Source organism: Micromesistius poutassou (assembly GCF_964030765.1).
Source record: "Micromesistius poutassou genome assembly, chromosome: 1".
NCBI lineage: Eukaryota > Metazoa > Chordata > Actinopteri > Gadiformes > Gadidae > Micromesistius > Micromesistius poutassou.
This window is the reverse complement of record NC_140271.1, coordinates 684,036-696,777: the sequence shown is the minus strand read 5'-3', so window position 1 is coordinate 696,777 and position 12,742 is coordinate 684,036. Positions and strand designations below refer to the sequence as shown.

The window sequence follows — 12,742 nt, the reverse complement described above, 5'->3', positions numbered from 1 at the left end:
TTTCGCGAACCATTCGTTCACCAGTAGTTAAGCTTCATGAATCATTCGTTTACCATTAGTGAAGCTTTTTGTGTACCTTCATGTAAAGTAATGCATCATACTGAGTTGTTACTCTTTCGCGAACCATTCGTTCACCAGTAGTTAAGCTTTATGAATCATTCGTTTACCAGTAGTGAAGCTTTTTGTGTACCTTCATGTAAAGTAATGCATCATACTGAGTTGTTACTCTTTCGCGAACCATTTGTTCACCAGTAGTTAAGCTTTTTGAACCATTCGTTTACCAGTAGCGAAGCACTTTCGGGTTAGTTATAAAACCCCAAACCACTGATGACAATGAGGGATCTACAGCCACTTTAGTTAAAAATGTATACAACATAGGGAAATATATATACATATACTGCGCTCATGACACATAATAACATATAACATAATAACAGGATAATATAGAAAATATTAACAATTTAAAACACAAACAGAAACAAAAAAGGCATTTTAAAATGTAACAAAAAAAGGCACTCTAAAAACAAAACAAAAACCAGCTCTCTTCATCTGACACGGCTGTAGCGATCCATCGCCTCTTCTGGGGTGAGGACTGAAACAAAGAAAATGATAAACATGTATTAACAGTAGTATTTTGTCAGGATGATGGTAGTGCAGTTGGTTAGGGGTTTACTAGTATTAATACTATTCTTGTATTAGGGTTATATAGTGGCAAGTTAGTTCTAAATTACATTCTAGAGTAATGAATGTACAGAGGTATAATAATAATAATTATTAAATTGTAATTTCCAGTAGTATCAAGAGTACTGTGAGTGTACTGTCTATTCAAGTAGTATTATCTGTACTCTTTAACAGTAGGTTATTATAAATCAAATGAGCACAACTAGAGAGTAAAGTGGGAGTACTGTATAGTTTAGACATGTGGTAGAATAAGTGGATTATATTGTTTAGTGTTATTTGAAAGCCATGTTCCTGCTGTAGCTTCATCCATTATGCTGCTTTGAACAGTCAGACGTGTTCAGACGTGGCTTTGATATTATAAGCAGACTTGGGACCAGCTGACCACCTAGCTCGTTAAATAAATGGGTAAGAATTGATCAATTAATCCAGCACCATGAATATAACCATAACCAAAAACTTTTTTATTTTCTACTTAGTAGACTAACTTAAAGTGGCTTAACTGACCTCAATCTAATTTATGTCATTGCTGTTCTAAGTTCCTTCCCATTCCCAAAGCACTTTCCGGTTACGATATCATGTAAAGGTAGATACTTGGTTACTGCAATGTTCAAGTACAAATGGAGTAAATATTACTAGCATCCTCTTGTCTTGGATCCCCTCTAGACACTAGCCTTCAACCAGTTAAGGTGAGCACCCTTATTTTAACATCATAAAACCAGGAAGTAGAAAAGAGGTTTAAAAGTAACACTATTATAGTGTTTTCATAGTGACGTTCATCAGTTATTAATCATTATACTGTGTACAACTACATTTCACAGTCACATGAATCTGAGTATATCTGTTAAGTATGCTTAACATTTAAAATAAAAAATTAATTACCTGCTTCCTCTGCTGCAGTTTGGCTACTGCGCTGTTCGGATTGTTCCCGCTGACTCGATGGCGCTGTAACATTTTGGAGCACAGAAAGAATGGTTGGTGTAAGGGGCTCAAAACCTTATGAAGAATATTGATGAATGCATACAGAGTGACGTTTTTGTTCATTTGAAAATTGTATGGATACCTTAAAAAAATATATATACAGTTAGTTAAGAAATAAGGGTTTTATTCACTTTGGGCAATGACATTATCCATTGTCTTTAATGTTATAATATGTAATAATAATATGTATGATCATATGTCATTTTGATTTATGACAAATCATCATCAATTCATTTGTCATGGTTCCACATGCAGTCCATTGTGTAGAAGACATGTTTGAGAGATTCAGTTGTTAACATTACATACTGTAACTATGGACTAAATTGAAAAGAAAAAAAACAGGGAGAAAGGTATTACCGTAATAGCACTATAACAGTGTAATGTAGCAGTCTTCGGGTTTTTTAGTAGTTAAAAACAACTCCAAAAACGATTCAAAGACGTGGTAACTGACTCGCCTAATTTAACATTAGATACGTGGTTGAACCGTCGGTCTTTTGACCTAGTTAAGAGTTAAACTTTTGTGTTTGACAGATGATTAAAATTTGCTTGCAACGTCGGCTATCTAGCCAGCTAGCAATCCATTGGTTAGTGACAAGGTTAGCTAGCAAGGCCAAAAAATACGTGATAGAACAGACGTGGTACGATGTCAAATTAGCTCATTTTAGGAAGCTAAGCAATGTGACCGAATCATTACACTCTCAATTAATAATGAAATAACTTTAAAGCATGTACTTACATTCTAACATGGCTGTCTCTACATGTGGAAGCTCTTCCGTGGGCTGCCTTTTTCTCTTACTCTTTCGCTGAGTCTCCATTGTCAAGTCCTTCTGCACGACCTCCTTGCCCGTCGACAGAGAGTGGGCGTGTCCGACGCATGGGGTAAAACGATCTGCGTATAACGTGCCCCCTACCCACTGTACACGTCCGTCGACGACAAGGGACGCTCCCGAATTGCATTGTGGGTCCGCATGTGCAAGACAGGAAGACGGTTTGATGCGAAGTTATCATGACCCTGCACGCTGAAGTACTCAGTCTTATTGAGGGAAGACAGACTTTTAAAAAGAAATTAAAATTGATAAAATGGCTCCAAAAGAAGAAGTTACTTAAAGCCAAAATAAAATGCAAACTCTGCAAAAAGAGCATGAAAATGAAGGAAAACGCAAACGTTGACGGACTGCAGTGGTAAGTATTCTTTTTTTGGTACGGTTTTTATCGATGACTTCCTTTGTTTACTGATATGTCATGTTATAAATTCAAGTTCAGTAACATTAATATTTATCATGAAGAAATGTGTTTTCTTCTGTAGGCAGTGCCGACGTAATAAACATAGAGGGAAAACGACGAGGAAGTCAGTGAGGTGCGGGTCACTTTTTGAGAGGAGCAAATTGTCCCTATTCAGCTGGATGAAATACATTTATAGGTAAGGTATGCAGTAGGGCTGTACGGTATGGACTACAATTTATATCACGGTATGATTTGAGGCATATACGGTAATGCCGTATTATATCACGGTATGTTCATTTTATCTTCTAATTTCTATATAAATGTTTCTGAAGGGGTATCATCAGCCAATCAGCGTTCACTCCCTGAGGGACGTAACATAACAGCCAATCAGCGTTCACTCCCTGCAGTCCAGACTAGAGTGAATCGCAGCACTCCCGGAGCTCTATATCTAAATAATATAATTAAGCAATAGATCACGACAGGCTGTGGTATACGGTCATTATACCACAGTTATTGAGTAATTGTAATTGTTGTAATTGAATGTTATTATTGTGTCATGCACACAGTTATGACTTATGCCTTCTTAGGCTTTAAAAACACTTTGAAACTCATCAAATTCACATCGTTTTGGCCAGAGGACCAGCATAATTTCTTAACCGTGCAAACAAAATAATCTTTGACTATGACATGTTCTAGAATTTTTTATTAATTGTCGGTCCTAATGTTTATTTTTCTGTCTTCTACTACTTTATCACAGTATGGAAGGGGGAGATTTGGAGCTACCTGGAGGAGGAGAAAATGGGTCTTCTTCCTTGGCAGATTGCTGCATGACATTGGCCACGAACACCAATAACATTTCATTGAGTTTTGTTGAAACTTCTTTTCTTTGTTAGATTTTTTCAGTGTTCTTCAGAAATGCCTTGTTAAAAGTGCAGCCTTTATTTTTGTTCCATTTTAAAATGCCTTTTTTTGTTTCTGTTTGTGTTTTAAATTGTTAATATTTTCTATATTATCCTGTTATTATGTTATATGTTATTATGTGTCATGAGCGCAGTATATATATATATTTCCCTATGTTGTATACATTTTTAACTAAAGTGGCTGTAGATCCCTCATTGTCATCAACAGTGGTTTGGGGTTTTATAACTAACCCGAAAGTGCTTCGCTACTGGTAAACGAATGGTTCAAAAAGCTTAACTACTGGTGAACGAATGGTTCGCGAAAGAGTAACAACTCAGTATGATGCATTACTTTACATGAAGGTACACAAAAAGCTTCACTACTGGTGAACGAATGGTTCGCGAAAGAGTAACAACTCAGTATGATGCATTACTTTACATGAAGGTACACAAAAAGCTTCACTACTGGTAAACGAATGATTCAAAAAGCTTAACTACTGGTGAACGAATGGTTCGCGAAAGAGTAACAACTCAGTATGATGCATTACTTTACATGAAGGTACACAAAAAGCTTCACTAATGGTAAACGAATGATTCATGAAGCTTAACTACTGGTGAACGAATGGTTCGCGAAAGAGTAACAACTCAGTATGATGCATTACTTTACATGAAGGTACACAAAAAGCTTCACTACTGGTAAACAAATGATTCATAAAGCTTAACTACTGGTGAACGAATGGTTCGCGAAAGAGTAACAACTCAGTATGATGCATTACTTTACATGAAGGTACACAAAAAGCTTCACTACTGGTAAACGAATGATTCATAAAGCTTAACTACTGGTGAACGAATGGTTCGCGAAAGAGTAACAACTCAGTATGATGTATTACTTTACATGAAGGTACACAAAAAGCTTCACTACTGGTAAACGAATGATTCATAAAGCTTAACTACTGGTGAACGAATGGTTCGCGAAAGAGTAACAACTCAGTATGATGCATTACTTTACATGAAGGTACACAAAAAGCTTCACTACTGGTAAACGAATGATTCATGAAGCTTAACTACTGGTGAACGAATGGTTCGCGAAAGAGTAACAACTCAGTATGATGCATTACTTTACATGAAGGTACACAAAAAGCTTCACTACTGGTAAACGAATGATTCATGAAGCTTAACTACTGGTGAACGAATGGATCGCGAAAGAGTAACAACTCATCAGTCAGATCCAGCTCTACCAGTCGATCCAGTGTGGGACCCAAGCCAGCCCTCGACAGCGCTTGAAACCAAGGGAGGCAGGTTTAAAGCGTGCCCTGCAGTGGTGGACAATTGCTTTTAAGCCTTCAACATTACTAATGCCACATAATAAACCTTAAATGTGAATATGAATGTATGTATTGTGAATATCTTTATTAAAATATGACAATCATCCCGTCTGTGCCTTGTTAATTTATTAACTAATTGTGAAATCCCAGGAAAATTCAGTTGCTTTCATAATCAATTGGTCAGTTTAGCTATTTCACAGAATGATTCATTAATACAGTATCCCCTAGTCTGTTTACCAGTAACTCCTCAGTAGTTACTGAGTAACTGTCACTTTAGGGCCCCTGGTTGTTCATCATTCGTTACTCAGTAACGAATACAGTAGTCCCCTGGTCTGTTTACCAGTAACTCCTCAGTAGTTACTGAGTAACTGTCACTTCGTCGTTCATCATTCGTTCCTCATTCGTTCCTCATTCGTTCCTCAGTAGTCCCCTGGTCTGTTTACCAGTAACTCCTCAGTAGTTACCGAGTAACTGTCACTTCGTCGTTCATCATTCGTTACTCATTCGTTCCTCATTCGTTACTCATTCGTTCCTCAGTAACTACCTACGTTTCTGTGTACCTTATTGTAAAGTGTTACCAGAACGCGGATAAAAAAAAATGACAAAATGAATAGGAGGAGAGAGTGAGGCTGGTTGTGAGTTTCAAAGACAGAGGAGACAGGTGCTGACATCTGTCGAAGGCAAGATTGGAGGACGGGGAATGAAGGGGGAAAAGACAATTGGCCTGAGAAAAAAAAGGATTACTATACCGCAGAGGTGAAATTGTTCAGAAGAGTTTATCAGACAGAATAGTGAAATAGTGTGGATTGGGTGCTCGGTTTAAAATGGAGGCAAGGGGGGGGGGCCAGCCATGTTGAGGACCTGCGTCACCACCTCACACACCTGCATACAAATGCACCCACAAAGAAACTGCACAGACACACACACACACAGACACACACACACACACACACACACACACACACACACACACACACACACACACACACACACAAAGGATACATCATTCATAACTTGCTTGATTGATTTTTCTAATCCCCTTATATTTTATTACTCTAGTGGAACCTGCAGAGGCATATTCAGACAACAGTTTAACCACCGCCTCTGAATATTTCTGTTCCTTTACCAATTCCTTCATTTCAAAACATATCAGAATGATGTGGCATCTGACGGCACTCAAGCTGATCTCCGCCATGTCCTTCTGGTATATTTCATTTTGTCTCGGGATATTTTATTCTAGCAATGAAAATGCAATACACTTGCCTACTAATCTGGCCTACTTGAAGAATGCTGAAATGGTGTACGTAATTATGGTTTCTAATAAGATGGAGGTGTGGTGGACCTACAACCGTGTGTTTTCTTCTTTTATAACATACTATATTAGCCCATGGAACAACAAAAAAACATGAAAATGGATTTCGACTTGAAAATATATATTTTTATTACAATTACTCTAAGCATAAGTTACATGTACACACCATTTATGTTACAGTCACCAACATGAAACACTGAGGTTGACCACATTAGATGTGGGGAAAAAGACTAGGATGGTCAATCTGGCGATGTAGAGTTGTGATCGGGTATTGAACCAAAGATCATCAAAAAATAATAATAATTACTTCCAACTGTTAATGAAACTCATTCATAAAGTCTGTTTTGTTTCACAATTCATAACATCTTTCACATATTTATATTGAAATGTAGACTTCGGAACCAGCCTTTGCTGGTAACTTGTGCTCAAAATAGGGGGGCAAACAAAATGCCCAGAAAAAAGGTTACAGCGTCTTGATTATATCGGCATCTGCACAATTTGTCCTTGTTTGCCTTATCTCACACTTGCACTGAAGTATAAACCCTTCATCTGTGAAAGTTTTAATAAGGTTCAGGTAACAAAATCCCACACCAGAAATGATAAATAGGTGAGGAGAAAACTGACCAGTTGAATTCACCGTCAGAATTCCTGGCAAAAATGCCAAGAACTCGTCCATTACAGAAGACAAGGGGGGGGGGCCAGTCAGAACGAGAAGGACATGACATCTTGACATTTGATCAATGACATATTGGGGGGGGGAAAAAACACTACCTGCATGCACGCACATCAAGTCACAACGTTTCAACACACTGCTGCCTCCCCCTGCTCTCTGGTTCTCTCGTCCTTGCGACTGCCCTCCTCAGGCCTGCTCAGTGGAACCAGGAGAGCTCCGGCGTGTTTATGTATTTCCACAGGGCCACTGTTTAAATTCCACCGCGCGATGAATTGCTAACCGCTGCATGGATAAAAAAAACAAAGTGCCAACTGCCTACTGCTACATTACCGTCTCTGGTTGTGCTCAGTGGCGGGGGCCCTTTGCTAAGCCCACCTCTTAAAAGCCCCCTGGCAGACCCCAGAACCCTACACTTATTGAGAAGAAGCAAAACAAAACTTGCTATCACCAGTCGTTCCGCTCCACATTTAGATTCCACTGACACTCTCTCTCTCGGGCTGTGAGTGTCCTCTGGGACAGGCCAGGTCGATTCTAACACCACTCAACTTCCCTGTTTGCCAAAGAGCCTTCACATTGCCAAAGATGGGTTGCAACCACCTCTGTGTATTACTCTACTATACTGTCAAAGTAGTGGGATGCAGTGATTCAGAGAGCAAGAGAAGAGCAAGAAATTGTTCCATTGTTCAAGGCCAGTGTGTCTGTGTCTGTCCTTAGCGGATAGATCAAGGTTTACTATAGTCTGTATTTCTCTCTCTGTCCAGCTTGCTCATATCTCTTGGTGCACTGGTTGAAAGCATCCCTGGGGGGGGGGGGGGGGGGTGGCGAACGCTGAGCAGAATCGTCTGAGAATACAAGGACGTTGTGAATAAAGTGCCCCCTGACAAGTCTGAACAGTATTAAAAAGGCTGCCACCACTGCTTGGGTGGGGGGGGGGGGACATTAAAGTCATCAACAGCCAAGTTGTTATTCCACTCACATTGCAGAGAGAGAGAGAGAGAGAGAGAGAGAGAGAGAGAGAGAGAGAGAGAGGATAAGAAAGAGACACATTGAGCTCTCTCTGGGAGCGAGACAAAAAAAGAAGAAAAGAGAGACAGAGCCAGAGAGACAGCGAGAGAGCGCAAGAGAGAAAGGGAGAGAGAGAGCCAGAGAGAGGAAGAGACAAAGAGAAGGTGAGAAAGATGTACTGATAGAGAGGTAGAGAGATAGAGAGAGAGGAACAGAGAGACAGAGAGAGAGAGAGAGAGATACATCACCGGAAGGAAGCTTCCGGTGATGTTGTTTAAACATTTAAGCGTTGTTGTTAGTTTAGAAAGTGAACAATTGATTGACACTTGCGACCAGTCGCCATGGAGAGAGTTCCTCTGCATAGGTTCTCTGCGGTTGCACAAAATAAAACTGCTTATCCAAAAAAGTTAATTAAAAAGTAAATAAACATGCAGACACGTGCTACTCTGTAGTGTCTGATCGCTGAGGTTTGCTAAGGGGGGGTAACCAGAGAGAGAGAGAGAGCAAGTGCGAGAGAGAGAGAGAGAGAGAGAGAGAGAGAGAGAGAGAGAGAGAGAGAGAGAGAGATGAGAGCGGAGCCTTAGATCTCCTCGATGGACTCCGCTGGGACCAGCCCCCGCTTCTTTCCACTGCTGAGCCTCATGTACCCTTCACTGTCCTCCTGCTTCCCCACACAAATCTGAGGGAGAGAGACACAGAGAGACACAGAGAGACAGAGGGAGAGAGAGACACAGAGAGACAGAGGGAGAGAGAGACACAGAGAGCCAGAGGGAGAGAGACACAGAGAGACAGAGGGAGAGAGAGACATAGTGAGAGGGAGAGAGAGACACAGAGAGACAGGGAGAGAGAGACACAGAGAGACAGAGGGAGAGAGAGACACAGAGAGCCAGAGGGAGAGAGAGACACAGAGAGCCAGAGGGAGAGAGACACAGAGAGACAGAGGGAGAGAGAGACATAGTGAGAGGGAGAGAGAGACACAGAGAGACAGAGGGAGAGAGAGACACAGAGAGACAGAGGGAGAGAGACACAGAGAGACAGAGGGAGAGAGAGACACAGAGAGACAGAGGGAGAGAGAGACACAGAGAGACAGAGGGAGAGAGAGACACAGAGAGACAGAGGGAGATAGAGACACAGAGAGACAGAGGGAGAGAGAGACACAGAGAGACAGAGGGAGAGAGACACAGAGAGACAGAGGGAGAGAGAGACATAGTGAGAGGGAGAGAGAGACACAGAGAGACAGAGGGAGAGAGAGACACAGAGAGACAGAGGGAGAGAGACACAGAGAGACAGAGGGAGAGAGAGACACAGAGAGACAGAGGGAGAGAGAGACACAGAGAGACAGAGGGAGAGAGAGACACAGAGAGACAGAGGGAGAGAGAGACATAGGGAGAGAGAGACACAGAGAGACAGAGGGAGAGAGAGACACAGAGATACAGAGGGAGATAGAGACATAGTGAGAGGGAGGGAGAGAGAGACATAGTGAGAGGGAGGGAGATAGAGATGGGGGATCAAGCAAGAGTTCAACGACAGCATAGCATTAAAACAAGGATGGAAGAGGGAATTGAAGGACAAAACCACATATTGGTTTGATAATGGGTGGTCAACGGCAAGGGTGACAACCAAAACACAACGTAAGGTGTCCTCCCCAACGCCTCACCTGGTCTTCTTTCACGGGCATGTGGCCCCTCTCTCTGTTACCATGGATACTCTGGGTCACCCTCCACACCCTCTCCCCCGGCCGGACCCTTTGGACGAAGTTAGCGGGGAAGAAGCCCACCTTGTCTCCGCTCTTGCCCTGGAACACACACACAGCTCGCGTTGGCTGGGGGTCCACAGTTGAACGCTGTAGTGTCAATGACTCTTACACTCTAACAGGTGTTATCCAAGTGGCCTTGCAGTTCGTTCAGATGCATGTCATGATTGAGTCGGTAGAGATATAAGCTGCTTTCAGACATACGTGTAAGTCCTGATATCCTCCTGATATTCTCCTGACATTTGCACTCTTAAATTCTCCCGAAAAAATACTACCCCCGAGCCCTGAGGTAGTATTTTCTCTGGAGGAAATGTAAATGACCTTATGTGTGAATGAGGCATAGAAAGTCGGTATTTCTCACACCACGTGAGTGGGCGTGTTGACGACGCCTCGGTCTGCATTTGCATGTCATTGAGTGGCCCCCTAAATGATCATCAGCCTGTTAACTTTGGTTCGCTGAATGGTTTAAAAAATAGATATCACAGCTGCAGGCTTATATAGATTTTTACATTTTTATTATTATTATTTACAACAGTTAGCTGAACATTATAGGGTCCCGGCCTTCCCAGATCCTTCCCTGCCGTCTATGCTAGTTAAACAGCAAAAACTATCTCTTTCTCCGTTAACGGAGTCGTTCGCGATGCCTTTCTTCTTCGTTGTTTCTTCTATTTGTCTCTAACTCATGCTCCAATCTTTCATCGATGCTTCTGATGTTGTTGATGTTGTTGTCATTGCAGCAACATTTAAGATGATGGCGATGAGTTCTGCCCGTTCTGCCTCCGTGCTGTCTGTGGTCAAACCAAAACAAACTACAGTGACAGAGGCCAGACTTATCCCGCCTCTTGCGAACTTAGACCCTACGTCATATCCCGCCCCTTGCAAGCCCAACCCCCTAAACCACCCGGAGAGTCTACTGATGTCTGAATGACACCGATGTCTGCATATAAAGCATCAAGTCTGAATCACCCACAGGGTCGAATCTCCTGGAGGAGATTCGACCTCCAAAATGCTGGAGGTCATGTCTGAAAACGGCTAGAGTCATCTTGCTCAAGGTTAGCTATAGGTAGGCCAAGGACAGACATTGTGGATAGAACCCAGTACCTACTGGCTAGGCTAGGAGAATGAAGAATGTTCTGTCATTGTCCGTATTCAAGTGGTATGTGAAGAAAGTTTGAAAAAGTTTGAAATTAATGTCCAATTGACCAAATGTTATCGTGCGTTTCTTTCCAAAAAAATATCAATACCAATCGAATGTTGCCCGCACATGCCAGAGAAAAGATACCCTTACCAGCACGGACACTTTGATGTCCACACAGAAAAACAAAATGACTGATATTTATCAAAAGAGCAAGCTGGGCTTTTGCTTGCTTCTGTCAGTAACCTTGCTCACGCAAGAGTGAGTCACGCTTCCAAGCGGTTGAATAGAAGCACCATGGTGAAGTTTAAACAAAGCAATAATACAAAATACTACAAAGAAAGTATGACAGAAACCATAATCAACCAAACCACACAAAAGTAATAAATGTAAAAAATAATAACATTTTCTGTTTTTTTGCGTTTGTTATAATCTGAGTTGAACAAATACATTTCAGATAATAAAAATCTGTTGCTTTAATGACTTGACAATTAAAGGTCTTCCATTAGTGATGGCGACTGATGGTGTGGAACCATAAAGGAGGCGTTGGTATACAGTCCTCTGTGTTTGTGTATCAAGTGGCAGCCACAGCCTCCTGTTTGTGAAGCCCTGTTGTAAAGATGTGTGTGGTCTGATGCAGAATGATCCACCACCCTTCAAAGTCAATGGGAAAAATGTCACTTCTTTCACGTAATAGAAAGCAAATATATTATCTCCATGTAATGTATTTTGAGGGCACAGTTTCCCCCCCCCCCCCCCCCCCACAGTTTTATTTAATTTAAAGGTCTTGATGATTGAATATAAATGGGTTTTGGCCATATACTACTGCAAGGCCACCATTCAATTCCTGCCCTTTAATGTGCCACATATGGATAGTTCCAGCAGCTGGTATGTTAATAAAACATAGCCCACTATGAAACACTATGTTTACGCTCCTGCCCATATTGGAATGAACGCCTCCTGAGCTCTGCCATTCATATGCATAAGTCCTGATTAAATGAACAAATGAACTGAGGATTCAACACTAGCGTACAATGTCTGACGACAGAGAGGGGATGACGGTGTTTCATAGTAATGTTTTTCTAGGGCACATTCTTGTTATTTTTTCCCTTTGTGCCAGATGCCCAACAGATGCTCCTTGAATGCTAAAAAGGATGCCTCTTTGTTACACACACACACCGAACCTGGACACCCCCCCCCCCCCCCCCCCCCACACACACATGCACACACAAACGCAAACACATGCACACACTCAAAGACACACTTGCGCGGGCAAACACACCAACACAAAGCTTCCCCTTCTCGTCAATAACAAGTGAAGCCAAACGCAAAGTATTTTTGTTTTGTAAAGACGAGTTAAGTCAATTACATGGCTTTAAATGATTTCCTCTGGAAATTATGTTCTATTTTTACCCACGCAATCATTGGGCACGTGGGCAAGGAACAGGTGTTGTGTATTAAAGATGACACATACACCTCCTCCTCCTCACACACACACACACAGACCCCCCCCACCCCGCACACACACATAAACAAACACAGGAATAAGCCTATTCATAAAACACACACACAGGAACATAGAATACACAGAATATCAATGCTTCACACTCGTGTCATGTGTTGGTGAACACACACACACACACACACACAAACACACACACGTACACACACAAAGAAATGTTCAGATATTTATTACCTACCTTCCACCACTCCTCATTAGAGTCATCCGTGACCTGCACCCGATCACCAGGGCTAAT

At 41.6% G+C, this 12,742-nt stretch overlaps 1 protein-coding gene and 1 long non-coding RNA gene across 2 annotated transcripts in view; both read right to left on the bottom strand.

The window, feature by feature from the left end:
- Positions 1-279: 279 nt before the first annotated feature.
- On the bottom strand, positions 280-2,542 carry LOC311386862. The gene is made up of 3 exons (XR_014653457.1): positions 2,396-2,542; positions 1,561-1,623; positions 280-592 (listed from the first exon to the last, which is right to left on the bottom strand). It is a non-coding gene; the product is annotated as an uncharacterized lncRNA (long non-coding RNA).
- A 6,135-nt stretch (positions 2,543-8,677) lies between these two features.
- Positions 8,678-12,742, bottom strand: part of LOC311381365 (SH3 and cysteine-rich domain-containing protein 2-like) — a gene marked incomplete at both ends in the record, with an annotated part of 16,733 nt that continues 12,668 nt past the window's right edge. The window contains 3 exons of the mRNA XM_084488451.1: positions 8,678-8,776; positions 9,755-9,892; positions 12,686-12,737. Coding sequence (XP_084344577.1) covers positions 8,678-8,776; positions 9,755-9,892; positions 12,686-12,737 — 289 coding nt within the window. The remainder of the gene's footprint in view (positions 8,777-9,754; positions 9,893-12,685; positions 12,738-12,742) is intronic.